At 43.2% G+C, this 27,865-nt stretch overlaps 1 protein-coding gene across 1 annotated transcript; it reads left to right on the forward strand.

Moving 5' to 3' along the window:
- The first annotated feature begins 8,409 nt into the window (after window positions 1–8,409).
- MATN3 (matrilin 3) lies at window positions 8,410–27,725 on the forward strand. The gene is made up of 8 exons (XM_027556006.1): window positions 8,410–8,740; window positions 13,309–13,875; window positions 16,961–17,086; window positions 17,862–17,987; window positions 19,556–19,681; window positions 22,980–23,105; window positions 23,705–23,815; window positions 26,646–27,725. The coding sequence occupies exons 1-8, from the start codon at window positions 8,524–8,526 to the stop codon at window positions 26,699–26,701; spliced, it is 1,455 nt and encodes a 484-aa protein (XP_027411807.1). The 5' UTR covers window positions 8,410–8,523; the 3' UTR covers window positions 26,702–27,725.
- Window positions 27,726–27,865: the final 140 nt, after the last annotated feature.

The raw sequence follows: 27,865 nt of genomic DNA on the forward strand, positions 1-27,865 counted from the left end.
ATCACTACTTCATTCAAGGCACATTTGTCTTTTGGGAAAGGACAGGGCTTAGACTTTATGTAGAGAACAGTCATAATATTAATCCTAATTATTGCCCCCAGGAAGGGGAGTCCTATGAGATCTGTGTTCCAAAGACTGAGCTCACCAGAATATACATTCTCTGTGCATTGTAAGCACATTTGCTGTAATGAAAGAGCATGGACTGTAGCATACCAGGCTCCTCTGCCCATGGAATTCGCTAGGCATTCCACTGGAGTGGATAGTCATTCCCTTCTCCAGGGGGTCTTCCCAACCCAGGGATTGAACCCTGGTCTCCCACATTGCAGGCAGATTCTTTACCATCTGAAAAAAGATAAGCCCAGGGAAGCCCATAAAAGATTTATTAGTACATGGAAAATTCTGTGAATTGGCCATTTTCTCTGCTGCTGCTGCTAAGTCACTTGTGTCTGACTCTGGGCTACCCCATAGACCGCAGCCCACCAGATTCCCCCGTCCCTGGGATTCTCCAGACAAGAACACTGGAGTGGGTTGTCATTTCCTTCTCCAGTGCGTGAAAGTGAAAAGTGAAAGTGAAGTCACTCAGTTGTGTCTGACTCTTAGCAACCCTATGGACTTCAGCCTACCAGGCTCCGTCCATGGGATTTTCCAGTCAAAAGTACTGGAGTGGGTTGCCATGGCCTTCTCCCATTCTCTGATCATCTGACAAATGAACTTCCAGTAAACTGGCTTTGGAGAATGACTTGTTGAGTTGGCCTGCCTCCTTTCCTGGAGTACTTACCTCCATTACAGTTCATGTGAAGTGTATCTGAGTCTCTGTTAATGAACAGCTTGGCAATAAGGCCTTTTTTTGTTCCATCTATAGCACTTAATTCAATGACCTACACAAACCGGAGGTGTGGAGGGTGGGGTGCAGTGGGATGTTCACTGAATGAAACAATTTGTCTCCACAAAATTTTCACTGGTAATAGGTTATTTTTAGTATAAATTTCCGTCAGATCAGTCATTCAGTCGTGTCCCGACTCTTTGCAACCCCATGGACTGCAGCATGCCAGGCCTCCCTGTCCAGTACCAACTCCCGGAGTTTACTCAAACTCGTCCATTGACGGTGATGCCATCCAACCATCTCATCCTCTGTCATCCCCTTCTCCTACCTTCCAGTCTTTCCCAGCATCAGGGTCTTTTCAGATGAGTCAGTGCTTCGCATCAGGTGGCCAAACTTTTGGAGTTTCAGCTTCAGCATCAGTCCTTCCAATGAATATTGAGAACTGATCCCTTTAGGATGGACTGGTTGGATCTCCTTGCTGTCCAAGGAACTCCCAAGAGACTTCTCCAACACTGCAGTGCAACAGCATCAATTCTTCAGAGGTCAGCCTTCTTTATAATCCAACTCTTACATCCATGACCACTGGAAAAACTATATCCTTGACTAGATGGATTTTGTTGGCAAAGTAATGTCTCTGCTTTTTAATATGCTGTCTAGGTTGGTCATAACTTTTCTTCCGGGGAGCAAGTGTCTTTCATGGCTTCAAATTTCATGTCTATAAATTTGGTATCATCTAAATGTGGCCACACCACACTTAAAACATTTAATTTTTTTTAAAGATTATTTATTTTGGGCTGTGCTGGGTCTTTGTTGCTGTCCACAGGCTTTCTCTTGTTTCGGCAAGTTGGGACTACTCTTCGTTGTGGTGCTCAAGTTTCTCATTGCAGTGGCTTCTCTTGCAGAGCACAGGCTCTAGGGCTTTAGTAGTTGGAGCCCACAGGCCTAGCAGTTGCGGCTTGCAGGCTCTAGAGCTTGGAGCTCAGTAGTTGTGGAGCATGGGCTTAGCTGTTCCAAGGCATGTGGGATCTTCTCTGACCAGGGATTGAACCCCTGTCCCCTGCATTGCAAGGCAGATTCTTAACCACTGAACCACCAAGGAAGCCCCCATGCCTACATTTAAAGCATGTTAAAAATGAGACCAAGAAACTTCTCATTGATAAACTGTACATTTTATTCCTTCTGTTGGATGGTGTACCAATCGCCCTGTTTTCCAATCTGTGACTAATTTGTTCGGTCATCATGGAACTTTCTTTAATCGTTCCAATGTTCCTTGTAGGCAAACGCTAAATGTGCCATTTTCAGGTCTCCTTTTGCTGAGAGAAGGAATATGTTATAAATAAGCCCAAGGGTTGAGTGAAAGAAAAAGTTGTAATTTTGCTTTTCTGAGGTTGCTTTGTTTTTTTTTTTTAGTAAAGTCATGACTTTTAAGTATGAGAAAATAATTTACTAGCAGGAGAATGTTGCCACCTAACATGGAATAAGGACACGTGAGAGGCAGAATGGTGGAATGAGCACAGGATCTGGAGTCAGAAAGTTGAAATTCAATTCCTCGTGTCACCAAGCTATTACTCTCTCATCTTGGGAAATTTAACTGGGATCTGAGCTTCAGTTTCTGCATCTGTGAAATCAGGAAAATGCAAATTCCTGGCCTACGGCCTTCTTGGAGTTGTTCTTAGGATCAAGTGAGGTAACAGACATGGAAAGGTTGGCAGTTATAAAGCACTGTGCAAATATTATCATGAGGGGCTGTGTTGAGCAAGGAATGGGTAAAGGAAGGCCTGAAGAGGAAGTATTTGACCTGGAAACCAGAAAAAGAGTAACTGTTTTCTGGTCCGTTAGAAAGGAGTTTTGTATCTGTCATCATTCAGTTAGGTAGCTCAAAATCCGAACACGGCATCAGGAAAGCTGATTTATATTCCTGGCCCTCCCGTCAGTTGAATGAAATAAGTAAATAACTTTGCAAACAAGTGACTGCCCAGATTCCATCTTTCTCTGACCTATGACTTTTTCCCCCCCAACAGTTAATTATCTTTTAAAGAGAAAAATAATTTTAAAACTTCCAAATATACGCATTTAGTTATCAATTCTAGTGCTCTTCAGTCTGTTCATAGGTACACATTTCAATCTGTTACCATTCTTCAGCCAGAGGACATGTGTTACTTTTTTCTGTTTTTTTTTTTTTTTTCCAGCATGGTTCTGCTGCTGCTGAATTCTTTTGGCTTTTGCATGTCTGAAAATGTCTTTAATTTACTTCTGTCTTCAAAAGCTATTTTCCCAGGGTATGGAATTCTAGGTTGTCAGGTTTTTTTTTCACTTGGGACTGTAAAGATGTGGCTGCCCTGTCTTTCTGGATACATAGTTTCCACTGAGAAAATTGCTGTCTTCCTTAACTTTGTTCTTCTGTATGGAAAGCCTCTCTTTTTTTTTTTTTTCCTTCAGGTAATTGGAAGTTTTTCTCTATCACTGATTTTGAGCAATTTGTTTATGATGTTCCTTGATTGTACTTTTTTTTTTACATTATGTACATTTTTTATGTTGTGTGTGTGTTTTTTTAAACTTTTTATTTTGTATTGGGGTATAGCTAATCAGCAATGTTGTAGTTTCAGGTGAAAGTGAAGGGACTCAGCCATACATATACATGGATATACATGTATCCATTCTCCCCCAAACTCCACTCCCATCCAAGCTGGCACATAACATTGAGCAGAATTCCACATGCTATACAATAGGTCTTTGTTGGTTATCCGTTTTAAATATAGCAGTGTGTACATGACCTTTCCAAAATCCCTAACTATCCCTTGTGTGTGTTTCTTGTGGTTAGGGTTCATTGACCTTGGATCTGTGGGTTTATAGGTTTCATCAAGTTTGGAAACTTTTTCAGCCATTATTTCTTCAAATATTTCTTCTTGTCTTCCCCTCCCTCTCCTTTGAGGATCATATCTGGTTGGAAAGATAAAAATAGACTTCCTATAGTGATGTGATTTGAGATAAGCCTTGAGAATTGGACGTATATGAACCTGTGAAGATGCGGGGTAGATGACTTGATAACTTATTTAATACAAAAAGCTCAAGAGGGGGAAGTGGAAACCAAACCTTCATGTCTGTGTGGCTGGAAGGATCCCAGTATCACTAGCAGAAATGAGGAGAATAAAGGAGAGGAAGTTCATTAAAGAGGAGAGGATAAGTTCACTCCTGGAAATGCTTGAGCTTGGGGTACTTTTGTGATCTGTGAATAGAGAGTAGCACAGGCAGGGTAATTGATGGAGTTCTACTTCTCAGGAGCAGGATTAGGACAAGAGACCCAGATTTTGGAATTTCCCTGGTGGCTCAGATGGTAAAGAATCCACCTGCAATTTGGGAGACCTGGGTTTGATCCCTGGGTTGGGAAGATCCCCTGGAGGAGGGCATGGCTACTCATTCCAGTATTCTTGCCTGGAGAATCCCCATGGTCAGAAGAGCCTGGTGGGCTACAGTCCATGGGGTTGCAAGGAGTTGGACATGACTAAACGACTAAGCACAGCACCAGAGGAGTGGTAGCTGAAACCACATCAGATGAAATTCCTGACATAGATGGTACATAACCAAAGAAGCCCTAGTCATTCAGATTTCCCACCCCAGCAGTTTATTCTAGGGAAAGAACAATAAATCATCACAAATCTGTCATCTGGCTCTTCCATCTCTCCTTTTCCCCCTTTATCTCAAGACCAGCATATTCCAGATTGAGGCTGCCCCTTAAGTTTGAGTGCTGGAATGAAGATGTAGATCTATGAAAGACACATAACAGAGCAAGAAGTAAATTTTTGTTGCTAGAAGACCCTGAGGTTTTGGAGTCATTCGTTACCAGAGCATAACCGAGCTTGAGTGGAGTGATAAAGAAATAGTTTCTTAGAACTGTAAAAACAAGAGAGCAGTAGTAAAGTGAGTTTTTAAAGGAAGCTATGCATAATTAATGGCACCCCCTCCAGTACTCTTGCCTGGAAAATCCCATGGGCGGAGGAGCCTGGAAGGCTGCAGTCCATGGGGTCGCTGAGGGTCGGACACGACTGAGCGACTTCACTTCCACTTTTCACTTTCATGCATTGGAGAAGAAATGGCAACCCACTCCAGTGTTCTTGCCTGGAGAATCTCAGGGACAGGGGAGCCTGGTAGGTTGCCATCTATGGGGTCGCACAGAGTTGGACATGACTGAAGCGACTTAGCAGCAACCCATAATTTACTCCCTAACCTAACCAAATAGGTTTACTCTCTACCTATGCCTACCTGCAAATGTGCTGAAACAGACCATTACAGTTCATGTTGCTTCTCCCCCTGCATTTCTTCAGAGAAGGAGCCTGTGGTGGAGGAACACCAACTCCCCCGCTAGAGGAGGCCAGAGGAAGGGCCTGTGCAGAGCCCTTGTCCGCACAGAGCGGCTCTTGTCAGGCAGTGGAGTGAAATGGAGCAAAGCCATTTCCTCAGCATCCTTCGACTCTTGGAAAAAGTAATGCCAGGTTATTTCTTTTCTGACAAGTAATCTATCATGCCTGTTTACTATCCTGCCAAGGTAGGGCTAAATATCAGCCCTGTTCGTGAACTTTTATTAATATTTCTTGAAATCGTGGTCCCACTGTAGACTATAAACCTGCACACAGTGAGGGAGAATTTACAGCAATTTAACAGTGAACAATGCAGGCATCAGCTCTGTGCTCCTGGAGCCTATAGTTGAGTGGGGTAAAGAAATAAATACACTATATATACATATATTGGAGAAGAAAATGGCACCCCACTCCAGTACTCTTGCCTGGAAATTCCCACGGACGCAGGAGCCTGGTAGGCTGCAGTCCATGGGGTCACTAAGAGTCGGACATGATTGAGCAACTTCACTTTCACTTTTCACTTTCATGCATTGGAGAAGGAAATGGCAACTCACTCCAGTGTTCTTGCCTGGAGAATCCCAGGGACGGGGGAGCCTGGTAGGCTGCAGTCCATGGGGTCACACAGAGTTGGACACGACTGAAGCGACTTAACAGCAAGAGCAGCAGCATATACATGTGTATATAGTACACTTTATATATATGTGAAACACACAGATATTGATACTGTATATATGTATATATACATGAAACACAGGTATTGATACCATAATAAATTGGAAAGGAAGAAAGAGTAGGAAAGAATCTAATTAAAACAGTTTTTCAAACTGCTGACTGGGAAACAGTGAATCATGAACTCTGTTTAGAGGTTTATGACCAGATCTTTTTTTTTTTAATTTTATTTTTAAACTTTACAATATTGTATTAGTTTTGCCAAATATCAAAATGAATCCGCCACAGGTATACCTGTGTTCCCCATCCTGAACCCTCCTCCCTCCTCCCTCCTCCCCATACCCTCCCTCTGGGTCGTCCCAGTGCACCAGCCCCAAGCATCCAGTATCATGCATCGAACCTGGACTGGCGACTCGTTTCATACATGATATTATACATGTTTTAATGCCATTCTCCCAAATCTCCCCACCCTCTCCCTCTCCCTATCAAGCTACCAACGGTATTCTTCACAGAGCTAGAACAAATAATTTCACAGTTTGTAAGGAAATACAAAAAACCTCGAATAGCCAAAGCTATCTTGAGAAAGAAGAATGAAACTGGAGGAATAAACCTACCTGACTTCAGGCTCTATTACAAAGCCACAGTTATCAAAACAGTATGGTACTGGCACAAAGACAGAAATATTGATCAATGGAACAAAATAGAAAGCCCAGAGATAAATCCACACACATATGGACACCTTATCTTTGACAAAGGAGGCAAGAATATACAATGGATTAAAGACAATCTCTTTAACAAGTGGTGCTGGGAAAACTGGTCAACCACTTGTAAAAGAATGAAACTAGAACACTTCCTAACACCATACACAAAAATAAACTCAAAATGGATTAAAGATCTCAACGTAAGACCAGAAACTATAAAACTCCTAGAGGAGAACATAGGCAAAACACTCTCCGATATATATCACAGCAGGATCCTCTATGACCCACCTCCCAGATCTTTTTTTAAAAAAATGAAACAGAACTGAATGGACATGAATAAAGCAGATTAATTAGAGTCTGTCACATGTGGTAAGGGTAAACACTGTTTCAGGGAACTACTATTTCTGTTGTATATAACACTACTAGATATTTATGTCACTCTCAAATTATGATATAAAATGTAGCTGTTACAGTGGATAGTTAGGCTTCCCTGGTGACTCAGTTGGTAAAGAATCCTCCTGCAATGCAGGAGACTGGGGTTTGATCCTTGGGTCAGGAAGATCCCCTGGAGAAGGAAATGGCAACCCACAGTCCATGGTGTCGCAAGAGAGACACAGCATGGTGACTAAACCACCACCAACACAGTGGATAGTAGTAAAAATAAGTTTGAAAAAACTAAGATATAGGGATGTCCCAATGCCAAGGCCACAAGGTGGGAACAAGCTTGGCATCCCCAGGACAAGGGGAAAGCCTAGTGTGGTTGATGCATGGAGAGAAGAGTACAGTTTCAGATGTGGTCAGTGTGGTCAAGGAGGTGGCCATGCAAAGGAGTTTGGAGTTTATTGGAAGTGAAGTTGCAAGGTTTAAGAAGTGATCTTAAGGTTACTATGTGGAGTGTAGATATTAAAAGGTAGCAGTCTGAAAGTAGGAAGACCACACAGGATCTGTTGGGACTCACGTTCATTGCCGTGTTTTACCATCCAGCTCAGCAGTGACCTGCTTTTGGAAGCCTTCCTGGTTTCCTCAGGCAGAGCCAGTCTCTCCTTGACCTCAGTATATTTCCTTAGACAGGTACACCATTGATGCTTCTGTCTCTACCCATGGGCTACGAGTTCCTGGAGGGTCCCCTGGGTGGCCTCCAGCCCTGTGCTGCCACCACCATCACCCCTGGGGGAGGAAGTGGGATGGAGGGAGAGCCTTTGAAGCCTGTGGTACAGGCTGTCCTTCCAGCTCACAGAGGGCTCTCTGGGGAATGTATGTTTGACTTTCTATTCCTGGTAATATAAGTTCAAATGTTTAGGATGTTTGAAGTTAGGATGAAAGTATTTCTATTCACGCTGCTAGCATCTGTGAGGTTGTTTTTTTTTTTTTTTTTAAGGAAAGCCCACAGCAAAACTTGGATTCCCTGGCTGGGGAAAAAAAATGTAGTTGTGAGGAGCTAGGGGAAACTCTGAGGTGGGCAAACCTGGATGGAGCTGGACCGTAAAGCCTGGGCCTCCTGAACTGGGAGCTTGGGAGTCAGGAGGGCGAGTTGGGGGTCGACCAGGCCCCGGGTATATGGCCAGACAGAAATTTCGAGAGGGGCAGAACCTGGCCAGGAGGCAGCGGACCGAGCCCACCAGACGAGACCGGAGCAGCGGCGGGCCGGGGTCGGGCACCGCGCCCCTGGCCGACGGGCCCCAGACATTCCAGGTCCGCCGCGGGTATGCCCTGGACCAGGCGGCAGGCTGCCCTGGACCAGGCGGCCCGCTGCCCTGGACGGGTTCGCGGGCTGGGCCTAGGCCGAGGGGCGGGGCCTACGGCCGAGGGGAGGAAGGACCCCAGGCTGCAGGGCGGGGCTCAAGGCTGCAGGGGCGGGGCCCACGGCCGCGGGACCTTTAAATTGGCCGCCCGGGCGCTGGTCACCCGCCAGCCACTGACCCAGTCACCGATCGACGACCCACCGACGGACACGGGCAGCAGCGCGGAGCCCACCATGCCGCGCCACCTCCCGGGACTGCTTCTCTTGCTCTGGCCACTGCTGCTGCTGCCACCGCCCCCCGCCGCCCCCAGCCCCATGGCCCGCCCGGGCTTACGCAGGTTGGGGACTCGCGGCCCAGGGGGCAGCCCCGGACGCCGGGGCCCCGCTCCGGCCGCCCCAGCCAGCGTGCCCTACTCCGGGACCGGTCAGCCCGGCGGGGCCCGCGGCGCAGGTACACGGCCTGGGCGGGAACGGGAGAGGGATCCCAGACCGAGAGGGACAGGAGAGGGTCTCAGGGAAGGACACCCGCTTGGAGCGAGGGAGATCCTGGACCAGGGCCCGGCGGGCTGGATGGGTGGGCAGGCGAATGTGGAGTCAATTAAGGAAAATCCTTGGTCACCCACCAAGTATTCCCTTCACCCCAGCCCAAGCCAGACGTGGTGCAGGAGAAAGATCCCCTCCCCTGCGGGACAAATCCTGTGGGGAAACTGAGGTCCAGAGAAGGGAAGGGAGATGCCCAAGGTCCCTCATAGCCAGGGCTAGACTTCCCTTCTCCTGAAGCTCAGACTCCAGCAGCTGCCCCCTGAGACTTGGGCAGAGAGGATGGGGCAGCTGTGGGAACAGGTAGGGGTGCCTCACAGCTCTCTGTCCCAGACCCCGCCTCTTGTTCAGCTTAGTAATCTTTCCCTGAAATTCTGCTTTCAGTTCTCTGGCTGATTGCACCACAACCCCAACCTGTGCTCTCTTACATGCTCAAATACCCAGGACACTTTGGGTCTTTGGTGAACAATCGCAATTCACTTGTGGGTCAGTAGTTGATTCTTGGGGCAGAGGAAACCCCTTAGAGAGCAGAGTTGGAAGGTGATCCAACACAGCCCCTGACAGCACATACAGGGGAGCCGAGCAAGGTGAGAGAATCCAGCAAATCAGGGTCAGAGCCAGGAATAAAGCTCGGGGCTCAGATATTCCAAGTGTGTGTCTTTTCACTGCTTCAGGCTACCAAGCTCTTAGTGTGGTTTACATAGGATTTTTTATCTTCATTACCAAAAAGTCCAGCATCAGAGTTGTTAAAGAGAGGCAGCACCAAACCATTTTCTGGATGTCTAGTTTCATTCGCCAGTGATGCTTCACGCCCCAGGTTGATTTGTGTTGTCCACAATGCACCTTTTGAGTAATGTTGAGGAAAAACAGAAAGGATTCTTTCCTGCATCAGCTCCAGTGGGCTGGATTTGCTATGGCAAGAGCATTGTCATTGAGACAGGGAGTCACAATGGTTATATACAGCCTGACCAGTGGGTTGCTTCAGGTCAAGAATGAGGATAGGGAAGAAGTCTTTCTCCTAGAGGTTATTTTATCTCTGGTCTGATCCACATTCCTTGGGGAAGGGACTAGAAAGAAAAGGAAGGATTTCTTATGGGGTGGTCAATGTTCCCCTGAGCAGCATTGGTCCTTTATTACTTGAAATAAAAACCAATATTAAATGATAATTCTTTAATAAGCACCATATTCCACTCTTTTTCAAATTCTTTTCTTTTTGCATCCAGAAATTGCTAGGCTTTGCTATGGACTTTTATTTCTAGCGGAGTTCTCAGAAACTGACAATTATTATGAGTAAGGAAACATTTTTGGAAATTCAGATTCTCATTTTCTTGATTTCTAAGAATCAAAGTGCTGTTATCTAGAAAAGGGGAGTGAGATTCAAAAACAATGAATGCAAAGGGGGTCTGAATCAGGAAGTAAGCAGATGCTCACAGAACGTCCTGCCAAGCCCCCTGTATTTTCTATTCCTGCTGTAATAAATTACCATGAATTTAGTGGCTTAAAACAGCACACATTTACTGTCTACGAGTTCTGTAGATCAGAAGTCTGACACTAGTCTCTCTGAACTAAAATTAAGGTATCAGCAGGGCTGCTTTCCTTTTGGAAAGATCTTAGAGGAGAATCCGTTTCTTTGCCTTTTTCACCATATAGAGGTGACCCTCATTCCTTGGCTCATGACATTTTCCCTCCATTTTCAAAGCCACCAAAGGCAGGATGAGTCCTCACATGTCATCTCCCAGATCTCCTCTTCTGCTTCCCTATTCAACTTTTAGGAGCCTTTGTAATTATATTGGATCCATCAGTATAACTGCCCCATCTCAAATCTTCAATGCAATCACACTTGCAGAATCTCATTTACCTTGTAAATAAACATACTTACAGGTTCTGGGAATTAGGTCATGGACATCTGTGAGGGGAGGGTATTATCTTATCCTGCCCACTACACCCCTGTAACCCCCATAGATGATTCCCTGCGAAAAATCAAGTGAAGAAGGAAAGGAATCCTGCACATTTACTTGCAAGAACGTAACCTCAACATGAGTAAAGACACCATTTGGATGTTAGACACAACACTGTCAGATACAGGGTTCATATCATATGTAGTTTTCCTTTTACTCAAATTATGCAAATACAGCCAGATCCATCTCCTGGAAAGATTTTTCTTCTTCTTTGCTCTCAATGCATGGTAATCAGGGATGAAATGAAATTCTGAAGTTTTTTTTTTTTTTTAAAAGAATTAACTCCTTTTGACTTAGCTAAATACATGACGTGTAGCATATTCAGACTGATGACTCAACATCACCAAGCAAGATATTTACTAGGTACTTGAGATAATGTTAATTTTGGTGGCAGAAAATGTTGCCTCAGAGAGGTAATCATGCAATGAAAAGTCCCTTTGGGCTGGGAGTCTGGAAACCTGGAGTCCAATCTATATTCTATCACTTTCTAGCTCTACACCTCTCTGTACAAGGGTATAAAAGCAACTCTAACTTGCATCTCTAATTGCATCTCTAACTTGACAAGGTTGTTGGGTTGAAATCCTGTGTTATCTAAAGTGTTATTGAAAGTAGGATTTATTTATTGTCTTAATTAATACCTCTAGGAATCAGGCTGAAAGCAAGAGGATATTTACCAGTTGTTGTTGTTGTTTTTTAAACTATACGGAGGCATAATTCCTATTGCAGACAGGGCTTTTCTGTCATCAACTGCTTAGCTAGGAATTTAATTTTGAATAAATAAATACCTACACTTTTCCCCTTTACACACTGAGTAAATTGCTCTCTTAGAGTTTCATCAATTTCTAGCCAGCCTCTTATTAGAAAAGGAAAGAACCCTGAGTGACATTTCATGCCAAAGGATCTCATTTTGTTTCAGGGCTTGGGGGTGTGTGTGTGTGTTTTGGGAAAGAAGGAGGAATGGCTGCTCTCTTGGATTTGATTTGGGTGGCTAGGAATGGAGAAGGCAATGGCACCCCACTCCAGTACTCTTGCCTGGAAAATCCCATGGGCAGAGGAGCCTGGTGGGCTGCAGTCCATGGGATTGCTAAGAGTCGGACAAGACTGAGCGACTTCCCTTTCACTTTTCACTTTCATGCATTGGAGAAGGAAATGGCAACCCATTCCAGTGTTCTTGCCTGGAGAATCCCAGGGACGGAGGAGCCTGGTGGGCTGCCGTCTGTGGGGTCGCACAGAGCGACTTAGCAGCAGCAGCAGGAGAGGGAGGAGTATAGAACGAGATTAGACGGGGAAAGGATAAGAAGGATGTGCTGAAAACAAAACTGTATTGTGTCTCTACAATGTGCTAGGTCCTTTTGTGTGGGAACGATACATGTTCCTTGAGGGCAGGTAATCTGGCTTATTATGATTATTATTTTTGTAGCCCCTTGGTTTAATACACGGTGAAAGTGAAGTTGCTCAGTTGTGTCTGACTCTTTGTGACCTCATGGACTGTAGCCTACCAGGCTTCTCAATCCATGGAATTTTCCAGGCAAGAGTACTGGAGTGGGTTGCCATTTCCTTCTCCAGGGGATCTTCCCAACCCAGGGGTCAAACCAAGGTCTCCCGCGTTGCAAGCAGACACTTTACCATAAAAAAAAATATTTGGGGAATGAAAAAATGAAAGAGAAGTGACTAAGAGAATTTGGTGGGGGCAGTAGTATAGATACCAGGTCAGAATCTCTGCTTCTTGAAACAAGACATGCTGACAAAGACGGATCTCAACGTGGACCAGACAAAGTGGTCACCCTTCTTTCTACTTTTCGAGGTTTAAACTCAGGGCTATTTGGACCTCAGAGTTCACTAAACATGAGTGAATGACCAGATGGAGGGAGAATTTAGGGCTGCTCTGGAGAAGGAAATGGCAACCCACTTCAGTGTTCTTGCCTGGAGAATCCCAGGGACGGGGGAGCCTGGTGGGCTGCCGTCTATGGGGTCGCACAGAGTCGGACACGACTGAAGTGACTTAGCAGCTGGAGCAGTTTTCAGCACATTGAAAGTGGAGAAAAAGAAGGAAGTCACCAGGAGAGCACCGGAGTGCCTCGCGCCACAGTCTGCCGTTGTCTGAAGGGCTGTGAGGCTTGAGCAGGCAGTGGAGGGGGCATTGAGGCTGCCCTGAATTCAGTTCAGACAGGGTTCAGGGATGGCCAAGGTGCCCAAGAGAGGCCTGGAGTCCATTCATTCCTGGGCGTCAAGAGGAACCTTTGAACAAAACTTTAAGCAGAAGGATGAAACTTTCCAAGTGAAAAGTTCAGGACATTCAAATAGGGGAGTTCTTTGAGGAAATGTCACACCTCTATGTGAATTCTCGCTGGGGAATCCTGAAAGGCCTCAGTGCTTTCAACCACCAAAGGGAGGGTGGTCTTCAGGAAGACAGCAGAGAGTGGGGTATCTGGGGCCAAGGATGCTGGTCGCAACATTCCCCTTCTGACTGTGATCCGCTCACGGGTTAGCCATGTCCTGTTCCCCATGCCCTTCTTTGCAGGTGTTTGCAAGAGCAGGCCCTTGGACTTGGTGTTCATCATCGATAGTTCTCGTAGTGTACGGCCCCTGCAGTTCACCAAAGTGAAAACCTTTGTCTCGAAAATAATCGACACTCTGGACATCGGGCCGATGGACACGCGGGTGGCAGTGGTGAACTACGCCAGCACCGTGAAGATCGAGTTCCATCTCCAGACCCACTCGGATAAGCAGTCCCTGAAACGAGCCGTGGCGCGGATCACGCCCTTGTCTACGGGCACCATGTCAGGCCTGGCCATCCAGACGGCGATGGATGAAGCCTTCACAGTAGAGGCAGGAGCTCGAGGGCCCTCTTCCAACATCCCCAAAGTGGCCATCATCGTGACCGACGGGCGGCCCCAGGACCAGGTGAACGAGGTGGCGGCACGGGCCCGGGCGTCCGGTATTGAGCTGTACGCCGTGGGCGTGGACCGGGCCGACATGGAATCCCTCAAGATGATGGCCAGCGAACCCCTGGACGAGCACGTTTTCTACGTGGAGACCTATGGGGTCATTGAGAAACTTTCCTCTAGATTCCAGGAGACCTTTTGTGGTAAGTCTTTGCTTCTAGTTAGAAAAGATGTTATAGTCAGACATCATGTGTCCGAAGAAAAAGAGATTTATTCTTTTCTCTTTGGTGCAAATTTTATGGAAAACTTAAATATAAGCAACGTTTTTTTGGTATGTGACGGTTTTTTTTTTTCTCTAAACTTAAGCATACTTTGTTGGCTTAGGAATATAGAGCTGCCTTATGTATAAGTTGGTTTGCTCATAAAATCTTCCTGTTTGCATTAGAAATGTGAAGTTCTGGAAATATCCAGGGTAAATGATCCTGCTGTTCCCTGATGGGGTCAGAAAAAAATACAAATAAAAAACCAGACACCTCTCTTCTCCCCTCTGCCCACCGCATTTTTTCCAGATATTTTCTTTAGTTTTACCATCTCTAGATTTAACAGAACTCTGCTTGTTTTTTTTTTCTCAGAAGACAGGGACTGCATCTGTCCCTGGAAAGATTGGCTGGCTTCTTGTCCGGCATAAATGTCCATTGGAGTGTATACTTAGCAAACACTCCAGTTTTCAGATTCGGCTCTTTCTCTGATTATTCCTTGTGGAGGGACAGGATTAAGAACCACGGAGACTAGGATTTCAGCTCATTTTTGAGATAGCAAGATGTAGGCTATTTTTTGGTTCTTTATTTTAATGTTTTAAGTTTTAAATTATTTTGCTACTGCCCTCCCTCTCCTTTCTTCCTTTAGGATGGAGTTTAAATTAAATGCTGATTTAATTAGAATTTTTAGCATGAAACAGTCAAACCCATGAATATGAATCCATTCAAGGCTCAGTTTTATCTTTAGTCACTGATCAGAATTATGAATTTGTGGGACTCGAACTTTTTAATTTTTACTTTTAAATTTATTTTTTGTTTTTCTTTAAAAAATTTATATCTTCCTTTGTTTCTATCTATATTAATTTTTTTAAAGTCATTTGGAGATAATCTTTCAAAACTTTGTAGAATTATCCAAGCAGGTGTGGACAAATTTCTAGTTCAGGTGAATTTTAAAGTGTAGATAACTTTTGCCATATAATTTATCCTACATTTGTTTTCTCAATATGTGTTTATCGATCACTGATGATACAAAGATAAAGGTAATCCCTGCCTACCATCAAGCATAAGTCTAGGGCTGGAGCTGAGACAAGCAAGTGAACCAATAATTATTGTTGTCAATTTCAAGGAGACTTTATACATAAATGAAAGTGAAACTCAGTAATCAACAGTTTGTCAGGAAATGGGAGATGAAGTCTCAGTCTGGAGCGAATTCTGACCTCATCTCAGCCAGACCTGGCAGGGGGCCTCTTGTGTTTCCTGCCTTAGGACACTGGGTCTTCTCAAGCTGTCCTTGGCTTTGGTGGCATCAACTTGGCAGTCATTGGTTTCCCAAAAGAAAATAGCTTTCTTTCTCCCAGGAAACCCCCCCTGTATTTGTGGGTGAGAACTTTTCCATGAAGATGCTGTTCTGTGGCAAGGTTGGGCCTCAAAGCTAGCACCTGGGGAAGGGCTTGAAGGACATAAAGTAACAAGTGGTGAGTGGCCACCTTTTCATCCTGGTACAAGAGACCTGCTTGTTCTGGGGGAAAAATGTCCTGTCTTTGGAAAAAAAGACTGAGGGGCAGCTGTTGTAGTCAACCGACTGGAAAGATTATTCCATGAAAAGGCCCTTCTTGGAAAAATATTAGCCTTGTCCTGTTGCTAGAACTGTGGGGGCTGGGTGAACTGCCACAGGGATGCCAGCCTCCTCCAACAGGCCTCCTTGGTTTCTCAGAAATGACCAAATTCATGATTCTTTTTTCAAAACATGTCGCTTGGGAAAAAAGTCTGACATAAAAATGGCTCCAGGAGCAAAAAGATGAGGATGCCATTTAGCTAATGTGTTGTGTTCTTCTTTTTCTTTTACCGACTCGTATATAGCAGATGGAGAAGGCAGTGGCACCCCACTCCAGTACTCTTGCCTGGAAAATCCCATGGACGGAGGAGCCTGGTAGGCTGCAGTCCATGGGGTCGCTAAGAGTTGGACAAGACTGAGCAACTTCCCTTTCACTTTTCACTTTCATGCATTGGAGAAGGAAATGGCAACCTATTCCAGTGTTCTGGCCTGGAGAATCCCAGGGATGGGAGAGCCTGGTGGGCTGCCGTTTATGGGGTCGCACAGGGTCAGACACGACTGAAGCAACTTAGCAGCAGCAGCAGCAGCATATAGCAAATGGGGCTTCCCTGGTGGCACAGATGGTAAAGAATCTGCTTACAATGCAGGAAACCTGGGTTTGATCCCTGGGTTGGGAAGATCCCCTGGAGAAGAGAATGGCCACCCACTCTAGTATTCTTGCCTGGAGAATCCCTGGACAGAGGAGCCTGGCAGGCTATAGTCCATGGGGTCGCAAAGAGTCAGACATGACTGAGTGACTAACACTGTCACTTTCTTTTTCATACAACATATGAGTTTAGACTCCTTGCAGATATGAGAGTCACATGTAGATACATTTGGGCTCAGGAACCCACACCATATATTTAAAAGGCAGTTACCTGCATTGCCGTCCACCATTTGCATGTTCAAACATGTATTGGTACCCAAAGAGTGAGTGGATTCCAGGCCTCGTGCAATACCTGGGGATGAATTCTGTTTAGACTCACACTATAAAACCCTTGGAAACTGGCTTCTGATTGCAGTGGGACAACTAGCTTGTAGAACTTCAGGAAGTACAATATTGTTCTCTTCTTGCTGTTGGAGAGCAAAAATCTTTTTCTCTGTCCAGGTGGATACATTGGATAAAACCCTGAATTGTCTGATTCATGTAACTGTTTGGTTTTAGCTCCAAATTCAAAAATCCCTTTCTCCTTTGAGAAACTCAACCACAAGATCTATGATTTTAAATTAGTAGCATTCCTAGTTACTAATTTAAACATTACTAAGAGTGGGGCAGAAATAAGCCAAGGGCAGAAAACAAATAGTCAATTTTTAGAGTGAACTAAAGATGGAATTGGAGAGGAATGTGCAGAGCGATTTTTTTTTTTGACAAGAGAGGAAGTATCTGAAATGCTTCTTATGTGTTGACGCTGACTGTTGTAAATTTCCTTTGCACAGCTCTGGACCCGTGTGCACTGGGCACACATCAGTGCCAGCATGTGTGTATCAGTGACGGGGAAGGCAGGCACCACTGTGAATGCAGCCAAGGATATTCCTTGAACGCTGATAAGAAGACATGTTCCGGTGAGGCCTGCTTAAGGGACAGTGGCTGACAGGGGCATATTTTGGGACTCACTCCCCAAGACTTTGGACTGGCCTTATGCTTTTCTCTTAACTGCCTTGTGGCAGATTTACTGTTATCAACAACTTTCCTTGAAAAGTAACATGAGGAGGAAAGTGAGATAATACCTAAAACAATCTATTACAGCATTTATGGCTTGTTTTAGAGAGAAGGGTTAGTAGGGGAAAAGGACAAAACTCTTGGTCTTTTGAGGTTTTGGAATTTTTCCTGGATTTCATTTAATTAAATACAAGCTACTTTTACCTCTCTGTAACCCTAGATGCTCATGGAATCTAGAAGTGGAAGAAAACTTAGGGAGGTTCTCACTCGTCTGCTGTATGAATTACTCATATACTGTCAATGAAGAGTACAGATTAGGTCCATTTTGTTAGATCCTAGAAAATAATTGTTGAGAGGAATAAAACTGAAGAGATCATTTGACTCAACCTGATCATTTTATAGAAAATGAAATTGAGATCCGTCCCCGCTGCCCCAAGAAGGGAGAAGACTTACCCCTGTAATGGGGTCTGTTAGTGAAAGAACCAAGATCAGGAAGTGAGTTCCAACCCTCCCATCCAGTAGGCATCCTCTTGTGTCAGACTGGCCCATTTCAGTAGCATTGTGTGTGTGTGTATGTGTGTGTGTGTATGTGTGCATGGATGTGTGTGGTGTGGCCCATAGTTATTTGCTTACCATGTTTTCCATCTGTTGGCATTTGTCCTGGTTGTCTTTTGATAGCTATTGATAAGTGTGCTCTTAACACTCATGGCTGTGAACACATCTGTGTGAACGACAGAACTGGCTCTTATCATTGTGAGTGCTACGAAGGTTACACCTTAAATGAAGACAGGAAGACGTGTTCAGGTAAGTGGGGGCAGGGGCTTTACTATTGCCTCTCTGTTGGGGGGGTCATCTCAACGGGGAACTTGATATCTTTTTGTCTGTTGCCATCTTGGGCTTTTCCCATTTCTTATGAGACAAGTTAAAAATGGCAGTATGTTGTCTCGTGACCTACCTGTGTGAGTGTGTTGTTCATTTCCTTCTCTGTCCCCAGCCCTAATTGTCCTCTCCAGATGCTGAAGACAATTTAGTTAAAATCAAATAACAGCCCACCAATTTAGTTAAAATCAAATAAAAAATAAAAAAAGAAAAGCAGTAACTCCGCAGTGGAGAGACCTGGCAGACACCACTTCCACTAAGTCATCAGAGCTGATGTCACCGGCAGTGACAGAGTGACGTCATGCTTCTCCTGTCGTCACATGACACACAGTGACGTCATGCTTCTTCTGTCGTCATGTTCTCAGGGCACAACAGCATTTCTGTGGTTTTCTTGCTAAAGATTTACGATCATGAGGAAACCTCAGACAAACCCAAACTGAGAGACATTCCAAAATGAGAGATGTTCCATGAACTAATTTTTCAGTAGTTTTCAAAAGTGTCACAGTCATGAAAGGCAAAGAAAGACTGAGGAAATGTCCCAGATTGGAGGAAACTGAGGAGATGTGATAGCTTAAAGCAACGTGTGAGCCTGGATTGGATCCTGGGCCACAAAAAGGCATTTGTGGTAGAAACACTGGCAGACTTTGAATAACGTCTTTGGTTAGTTCAGGGCATCGTATCAGTGATTAGTTCCCTGGTTTTGGTCATTACTTATATAATGATGTGCTTATATAGGATGTTTACATTTGGGGAAATTGGATGAAGTGTAGGACTTCTCAAAACGAAAAGTTCACAAAGATAAACAATAGTTTAAAAATATCATGTCGGTAGAGAGAGAAGTGCACAAAAGTGCAGTTTGGGTCTTGAGTTCTGATGCTGTTCTGAGTCAGTTGATCTCCTTTAGACTCAAATTTCTCATTTATTACAGGAGAGGACTGAGCTACAGTTTCTTCAAACGTGGATTCTGTGTCTTTCTGAATCTAGTATAATTAGTTCCACAACTGTTGGAATCCCTCTGATTCAGCATAAATACAGCAAATCTAAAAGGAATGCTTTAGAAAGTATTTATGAGATACTTAGATTATAAAAGCTCAGTATAGGGGACTTCCCTGGCAGTCCAGTGGTTAAGACCCCATGCTTCCAATGCAGTGACTGTGGGTTCAATCCCTGGTCAGGAAACTAAGATCCCATATGCCACATGGTGAGGCCAGACAAACAAACAAACCAAAAAAAAAAAAAAAAAAGACCAACAATATAAACTCAGCATAGATTATGAAAAGGAGTAGGGGAAAATAGAAGACTAAGTATTGTGTGTGTAGGAATTTGTTTTACTCAACTAACTTCTAGTAAGAGCAAATATTACTGATGGCTTTGAGTGGTTTCTAGTAAGTTCTCCTTTTTTGCATTGCTAGCTGCAAATAAGATTTCTACATATGGGTAATAAAAGACCTTTCCGCATTTAATTTCTTTTCTTCTGGACTTCCACTTGGCAGCTCAAGATCAGTGTGCTTTGGGCACGCATGGCTGTCAGCACATTTGTGTGAATGACAGAGCTGGGTCCCACCACTGTGAGTGCTACGAGGGCTATACTCTGAATGAAGACAAAAAAACGTGTTCAGGTAAGGTCCACTCAGTAAATTCTTTCGTATGGGACCTTTTCTACTGCAGTGAAACCAACTTTCAATTCACCATGAGAGAGATTCTTAAACGTAAGGTAAGCAGTTGGACTTCAGACATTCTACCATGCTTACAGACCAAGGCACACACTGCTAGGCGGCAATGAGCTCACTAGGTTTTGCAAACATAGCTCACTTCAGAAAATTACTGGGTAATGGGCAGGGAGTGGGGGATATAAGAAAAGCTAATTGGATGTACGGTCCAGGAAAATTTTATATCTCTGAAAAGCAAATAGGAAACTTTGGAGGAAGTCAGTGGGACAGTAACTATTTGGTGTGATAGGCTGAACTGATCTTTTTCCAATTAAAACTAGACCTGGAACTTTTCTGTAGTGTTCGACTTAAAGCTGGATCGTTTTTAGTGAAGGAGGCTTTGTAAATGACTGAATTAGACCCACACATATCTTCCAGTAAGTTTGAAGCAAGTCCTTCCCTGACAGTTTCTAGATGATCAATCTTGGGTGAATCTGAGGCTTATGACTTGGTGAGGGAGCCCGTGCCAGAACTGCTAATCCTCATTAATTTGATTTAAACTCACTGGGAGAACAGAGTGGCATTTATAATGTAAAAGCAGTCCTCTGAGAAATTCCTAACTCTCAAGGTGGTGTTTAATTTTGGCATATTCAGTATTTTTTTTTTTTTTAGATTTTATGTATACTCTCCTCTTCCTTGAGGAGGTGTAATGTGTGACCTTTTCAAGAGAGATTAAAGGAAGTGGCACATCACCAATCGCCCTTTAAAAAAGAATGAGATCAATAAAACAGTACTGAACCCCTATTTTGTTCCCAGGACTGTGCTTAGCCATGTGAGCATGTAAGGAAGCATCAGCTTCTGCCTCTGAGTTACGACAGGTTGGGTGCAAAACCAAAAAAGCGTCATTTTTTTTTTTTTAAAACATTGGAGGATAATTGCTTTACAATGTTGTGTTAGTTTGTGCTGTACAACAATGTGAATCGGCCATAGGGACACATATATCACCTCCCTCTTGAGCCTCCCTCCCACTCACCTCCATCCCACCCCTTTAAGTCATCACAGAGCGCTGATCTGGGCTCCCTGTCTTATATAGCCGCTCCCCACTAGCTATCTGTCTTACACATGGTGGTCTATATATGCCAATGCCACTGTTTTAATTACTCCTGAACCAGTACCTGAAGAAAGCAGTGACTGGTAGTGAGAGTCCATAACTAAGGAGAGGCCAGGGGTGGCCGAAGGGCTGGGACTGGAGGAGTGGAGCGGGTATGGGCAAGGGGAGGGGCTTGTGTCAATTTGTTGAGGTGGGTGGGACTAAATCACAAGGGTGGGACTAAGTCCCCTGGGTGCAGAGGATTCAAGGCTGCTCTTCTCTGCAGACCTTCGAAAAGGAAACAAAGTGCATTTACATGTAAACTAACAGATATTATGGAATAAAATGAACCACTTTATTAAAAAGAAGAAATCAAAGGAGATTTTTAGTTAAGACAGATTTCAGTTAAGGCAGCAGTTCCAGGTAATGGTTCACCCACGTTCTTCAGTGTCTGCTGGGTGCCATGCGCTGTCCCAGGCATTTTAGCAACAGTCACACATTTACTGATCACAGCAAATTTACTCATAGCAACTGAGTTACTTGCTGGTGGTCACTTGGCTAGTGAGTGGGAGAGCCAGGATTTGAACCCAGGCACTTGATCTGGTGGTTCGTAGTTCTCAAACACTGAGCTACACTGTCTCATGGTGCAAAGCACATGACAGCAAAAGGAGATAGAAAAAGAAAGATGCGATGGTGGGAAATTATTTATATATTTTACAGCAATAATGGGTGCCATGCTAAAACTGGGGTATACAACATGGGGCAGATCCCCTCTACTGGCTTGCCTTCCCCTCGCTGGGCAGTGGGAAAGCTAGTAAATTAACCGTGGGGCCCCAGATCGGGGGCTGGGGACTGGAGGCATGTCCCCTTGTTATCTCTGGAGTTGCTGCTAAGCTGGGCTGAGGGGAAAAAGAAATGCTCTGCTAGCAGGCATTTTGCTGGAAACATCTGAATTGTAGTAGTGAAGGGAATATCAGTGTGAAAGTTGGAAAGACGTTGTGGTTAGATTATCTAGGGCCTTCTGTGCCATGAAAGCTCTTTTATAGGCAGTAGTGAGCTATAGATGAAGGTGAAAGAGGAGAGTGAAAAAGCTGGCTTAAAACTCGACATTCAAAAAAACTTAGATCATGGCATCTGGACCCATCACTTCATGGCAAAGAGATAGGGAAACAATGGAAACAGTGATAAAATAAGCAGACTTTAAGAAAATCAACCCCAAATATACATTGGAAGGATTGATGCCGAGGCTGAAGCTCCAGTACTTTGGCCACCTGATGCAGGGAACTGACTCATTGGAAAAGACCATGATGCTGGGAAAGACTCAAGGCTGGAGGAAAAGGGGACAACAGAGGATGAGATCACTGATTCAATGGACATGAGTTTGAGCAAGCTTTGGGAGATGGTGAAGAACAGGAAAGCCTGGCATGCTGCAGTCCATGGGGTTGCAAAGACTCAGACACAGCTGAGTGACTGAACAACAATAGTGAGCCATGGAAAGTTTAGAAGCATGCAATGACACTTAAGAGGAGATTTAGAGGGGAACAAATAGTTTGACTCCTGTAATGGCCGAGAAGGACCTATGAACCCCAGGAAGACTTTGCTCCTTGTACTGTATTTGTGACAGATAAAAAATACATTCTTATCCAACCAACATCATCAGCACCATCATCATTGTTATTATTTTTCTCTCTCTGTGTGTGCATGAGCTCGCAGGCCATTGTTTTCTGTACCACTTTAAGCATCAAAGACAGGCCCTCGGTCAATACAGTCTTTTTTTGTGCAGCATCAAATTATTAGGGACCTGTGTGAGTAGGTCCCTAATAATTTATTTTTGGTAATGGTGAAGATGATCCATATGTAGCTGGAGAGCTTGGAGGTGTTATGGAAAGGCCAGAGGTAAGTTCTGGAATAGAATTAAGATGCAGTGCAGCCCTCCAGGACTGGCAGCGAAAAAAAGAGAGGCAGAACCCAAAATATTTGCAAGAAATAGCAAGAAAAGGGCTGTGGGGGAGGGATCAGGAAGAGGCTCCCTCCTTCTGAAACATGGGAGACTCTGATGACTGAAGGATTCATATGTGCCCACTTTGGGACCAAACCAAAGCTTCTTTCTCCCAGAAGTCTGTGTCGTTTCCGATTGTAATTTGTGAATATTCTCTCTCCTGCCCCAATCCTGGCCAGTTCTTAACCAGTGTGCCCTGGGCTCTCATGGTTGCCAACACATCTGTGTGTATGATGGCAATGCCTCTTATCACTGCGACTGTGACACTGGCTACACTTTGAATGAAGACAAGAAGACATGTTCAGGTAAAGATGGTCCCTTTAAGCCTCATCCATGCACTTGGACAGGAGTGAGCTTTCCTGTCTCCAAGTCAGAAGTACAGTTTTGAGTCTTGCCTCTTGGTCAGAATCCTCCAGTGGTTTCCAAATGTCTTCAGGATGGAATGTTTCTACTTTTCCACCAGGCGACCTTCCTGCCATTGGTTTTTAAAGGAACCTCCACCCTGTTCTCCTTAGTGAACATTTTCGTTTCTTAATGAAGACACAGTATCACAGGGAGATGGTCTTTATCTCTGCATTCTTGGCTTCTCCCTACATCCTGTTGAAACATTTTAACTTTGTATCATGGAGAATTTCTGATCATCACAAAAGCATTGAGAACAGTAGAACTCTCATATAACCATCACCTAGCTTTGACAATTGTAAACTTTTCCTCAACATCTCTGTTTCTTCTTTGACACATCCCACAGTCTTTCCTCCTCTTTCTGTGTGCTCTTACATCCTTTTATCTCCTAGAACATGCACGTAGCTTAAGTCTTAAAAATAAAAGTATTGAATCGTCGATTTCCCGATTTCCTATGATTTCTGATTAGCTGTAACGTTCTGTGTACTGTCACTGCCTCCAGCCATTGAAGAAGCACGAAGACTCATCTCCACAGAAGATGCTTGTGCGTGTGAAGCCACTCTGGCATTCCAGGATAAGGTCAACTCATATCTGCAGAGACTGAACTCCAAACATATCCTTTTTGGAAGGATTTCTACTTCTGCTTGAAGCCAACCTAGGTCTTAACAATGGACATTTGAGGACATGTCACAGGATAAGGGCCTTATTCATTAAGTTTTAAGATGAACAGTAGTAATACACAGCCTTGATTTTTTAAGAGTTCTTTTAAAATATTTTAGGGGACTGTTACATCCATTTTTATTTGCATGTGAAAGCGGTGTAATTATTTTTCTAGTGCTTTTCCACAGCAGTATAAGCTCCTGCTGCTAAGTCACTTCAGTCGTGTCCGACTCTGTGCGACCCCATAGATGCCAGCCCACCAGGCTCCCCCATCCCTGGGATTCTTCAGGCAAGAACACTGGAGTGGGTTGCCATTTCCTTCTCCAATGCATGAAAATGAAAAGTGAAAGTGAAGTCACTCAGTCATGTCCAACCCTCAGCAACCCCATGGACTGCAGCCTACCAGGCTCCTCCATCCATGGGATTTTCCAGGCAAGAGTACTGGAGTGGGGTGCCATCACCTTCTCCGGTATAAGCTCCTAATTGAGCTCTATTTAACCAGGGCTATCATCCTGATTCCTTAATAGGACTTTCTTACTCAGAATCTGTACAAGACCAGTCAGCTGATGAATGGAGTGTGATAACTCAGATGATACACAGTTATACACTTTGTTTAGCCAGGTGGTCAAAGAGCAGGTTTCAAAATGTAACATGGTACCACCTCAGAAACTTTCAAAAGCAGTTCTTCAGCCAAAGGAGTAATTCAGGAAGAGTACTTTTTCTTAGTCCAGCTGAAGTTAACAACACTGTTCTCAGGGATCTTCGAGGAGTATTCAAACTGTGATAGTTACCGAAAGAGTGTGTGCTTGCTGCTCAAAAGTCAGTAAACAGGCCAGGTTGGTGGAAAGGAAAGTTTGCTTTATTTCAGATGCTGGCAACTGGGGATGGTCAAGGGGTGAGAGTTTTTATAAACAGGGCGTGGAGGGCTAATGCAGAAACAGAACAGTCATCTCTAACAGTCATCTTCAGATTGGTCCACGGTGGTTTGACCAGCATCATCTTGGTTGTTTTAGGTACACTTAACCTTCTCTTCCGAGGTCCATTTGTTCTCTTTTCTTTGTGGCCAGTTCTCTGAACTGTGGCAGCTTCTGTCTTGCCTGCAGTCTCGTCATCAGGTAGTTAACTTCTTCCACCTAGTGTTTTAGTATCGATGAGACAGTTCACAGGATATGGCTCAGAATATTATAACCCTTGAGAAAGAACTGAAAGTCCCTGACTGTGCTTAATGCTTAACAGTCTTTGACTGTTTTCGTTTCCAAATTTCTCATTTCTCTGATTAAGCTTATTCTTGGACTGAAGTTTTCCACAGACAAAAGGCAGGCAGAGGACATGGTAAGGGGGCCAGGACCAGAGGGTTCAGCGCTGTTCAGCAGGGCCACCTCAGAGCTTGCAGAGACATTCAAGGGATGTGAGGGGACACAGAGCATTTTAGAGGACCCTGTTTCCAAATCCTTCACTTCCGTAAATTGATCTGCTTACAATGCAACTTGGGGTCAGTTGGCAGTCTCTTTTCCCATCGCTCACTTCAGTGCCACCAATCTCTTAACTTTACACAAGAAAGGGATATCTCTTGCTTACCCTGAATTTTAATAAGGTGAATTTCTTGGAAAGGTAAAATCTCCAGAGAGCCAAATAAAAGGACAATTCAAGTTTTTTTTTTTTCCCTAAGTTATTTATTTTTGGCCATGCTGGGTCTTTGTTGCTGCACACAGGCTCTCTCTAGTTGCACTGAGAGGGGGCTGTTCTTGTGGTGCATGGGCATCTCATTGCGGTGTCCTCTCTTGTCGGGGAGCCTGGGCTTTAGGGTACACAGCTTCAGCAGTTGTGGCTGGGGGCATCTAGAGTGTGGGCTCAATAGTTGTGGTGGGCAGGCTTAGTTGCTCTGCAGCATGTGGAATCTTCCCGGACTGGAGATCAAAACCCATGTCCCGTGCATTGGTGGTGGATTCTCAACCACTGTACCAGCAGGGAAGTCCCTCAACAGTTTTTTAAATTAAGGTTTCATAAACACATCTCTCCCAATTTGTTCCATTAAGAGATACCTTTCTAATTAAAATTTACCTTTTATTTTTTAATGATTTTATCTCAAAATTTATAATTTACTTGTTTGGATCAACTGTGTGCCCATCATAGTTGTAATGATAACTCAACCAAGGTGATTAAAAAAATTAGAGCCTTTGGTCAAAAGAAAATTAATTTAAAGGTAATCTAGACGTAAACATGTATGTGCTTGTTGTCTGTATAAAGTTTATGTCAGAAAGTGTAATAGAGTGATCAAGAACAGATTTTCAAGATTCAAGTAGAATAAAATTCTGTGGAAGCAGAAGAAAGGGAATACAAATTTAAGAAGATATTTTATTTTAGAAGAACAGTAGTAGTAAGAATTCAGTATGTTATTAATATTACATAGGATACATTTAAAAGATTGGTTTAAATTTTATTTTAAAACATCAATATTTATAATACAGCAAAATTGCATACTTTGTTACATAAAAGTTATGAACATTTTCATATAATTTAAATATGCACAAGGTATTACTTGTCAAAATTATTTTAGGGGACAGATGAACAAAAATGCTTGAAGACTGCCACTTTATATCCTGCTCTCTAAAGAACAAAATATCTGAGTTTTAGACACATTAGATTTTTGGTGAGAAAATTTCACTCTTTTTGTTCCATTGAGAACTTACATTTTTCTTTTACCTTGTATTGAAGTGTCTTAAAGTGTGTTTACATTTTCTAATGTCTAAAAATATGTGGTTTTGGCCTTAACAACTAGTCACTCGATGACATTTTGGAGAAGCTGCAAGCAAATGAATATGGACAAGTACATCGTTAAACTACTCAAATGTTTTACCTGGAAATAACGAGCATTTGGTGTAGTAAATACTTCGGCATATTCAAATGTTCCTGCTACTAATCTGCCATTACAAATGCTTGAATGCTACCGAATCTTCTGGTGAACCAGTGTCATTTTTCTAAGGAAATAAATGTCCCTAATTAAGTGCAAATTTTAGTGTCTCTAAAGCTATGACTGTGAAATAGTTGGTAGAAAATACAAGAAAAGTTTTCATAATTTCTTTACTTCTTTACTAATTGAGCCATTTAATTTTAAAATGTTTGTATTAGTAAGATAACCATACTTAAATTGCAAACTTTTCATCTATATTTTTTTCTTGATATAGTATAATCCAGTCTTGTTACTTTAGAGTGTAACTTGTAGAGGGTATTTACACATAAAAGTTCATATAATTAAATTGAGATGAATATAATTTAGAACTATATCGCTAACACTTTTTGTTTTTTCTCATTTTTGCCAGGGTATTGTTGAAGCTGTGATCAGGGGATTGTAATACATATATCTAAATATAGTTAACAGATTAAGTGAGCTGTTACATACCATTTTTAATTCATTCTGATGTTAGAACGAGACACACACAGCTAAAGACTTAGTTGTGAATTAAGTGTTAAACTATTTACCAAGAACAAAAAATTCTAAATTTACTTGTTTTACTTTAGAATCCAATCAATAAAATTATATATTTATAAATATTTCTATAACAACATAATCTAATGTTTTTTAAATGTTAATGATAAGCCTGTTTTTTTCACTTACATATTTGATAAAATTTGTTTTCACCTTTAAAGCTTATAACTTTTAGAAGAAAGTAGTTCTTTAAATTATAGACGATTCATTCTTTTTTGGTTTATGTTGTCTTTACTGTAATAAAAACATCAATATCTATATACTATTGTCATGATTTTTTTTTACTTATATCAACTTTGCTCATGTATTTTCTTAAATTAAGCTGAATTACAATTATTTTGAAAATGAAACATTTTCTTGTCAATGAAACAATGTCATGACTCATCCTATAATTTAATCTCATGCTCTCAAAGTTAAAATTTTAAGTTCAGGTTAAATAGAAAGGTTTTGATCAAGAATATTGTGGGAGAGGGAATAAAACAGAATTACATAAATTCAGATTAAATAATGATGAGG

Source organism: Bos indicus x Bos taurus, chromosome 11 (assembly GCF_003369695.1).
Source record: "Bos indicus x Bos taurus breed Angus x Brahman F1 hybrid chromosome 11, Bos_hybrid_MaternalHap_v2.0, whole genome shotgun sequence".
NCBI lineage: Eukaryota > Metazoa > Chordata > Mammalia > Artiodactyla > Bovidae > Bos > Bos indicus x Bos taurus.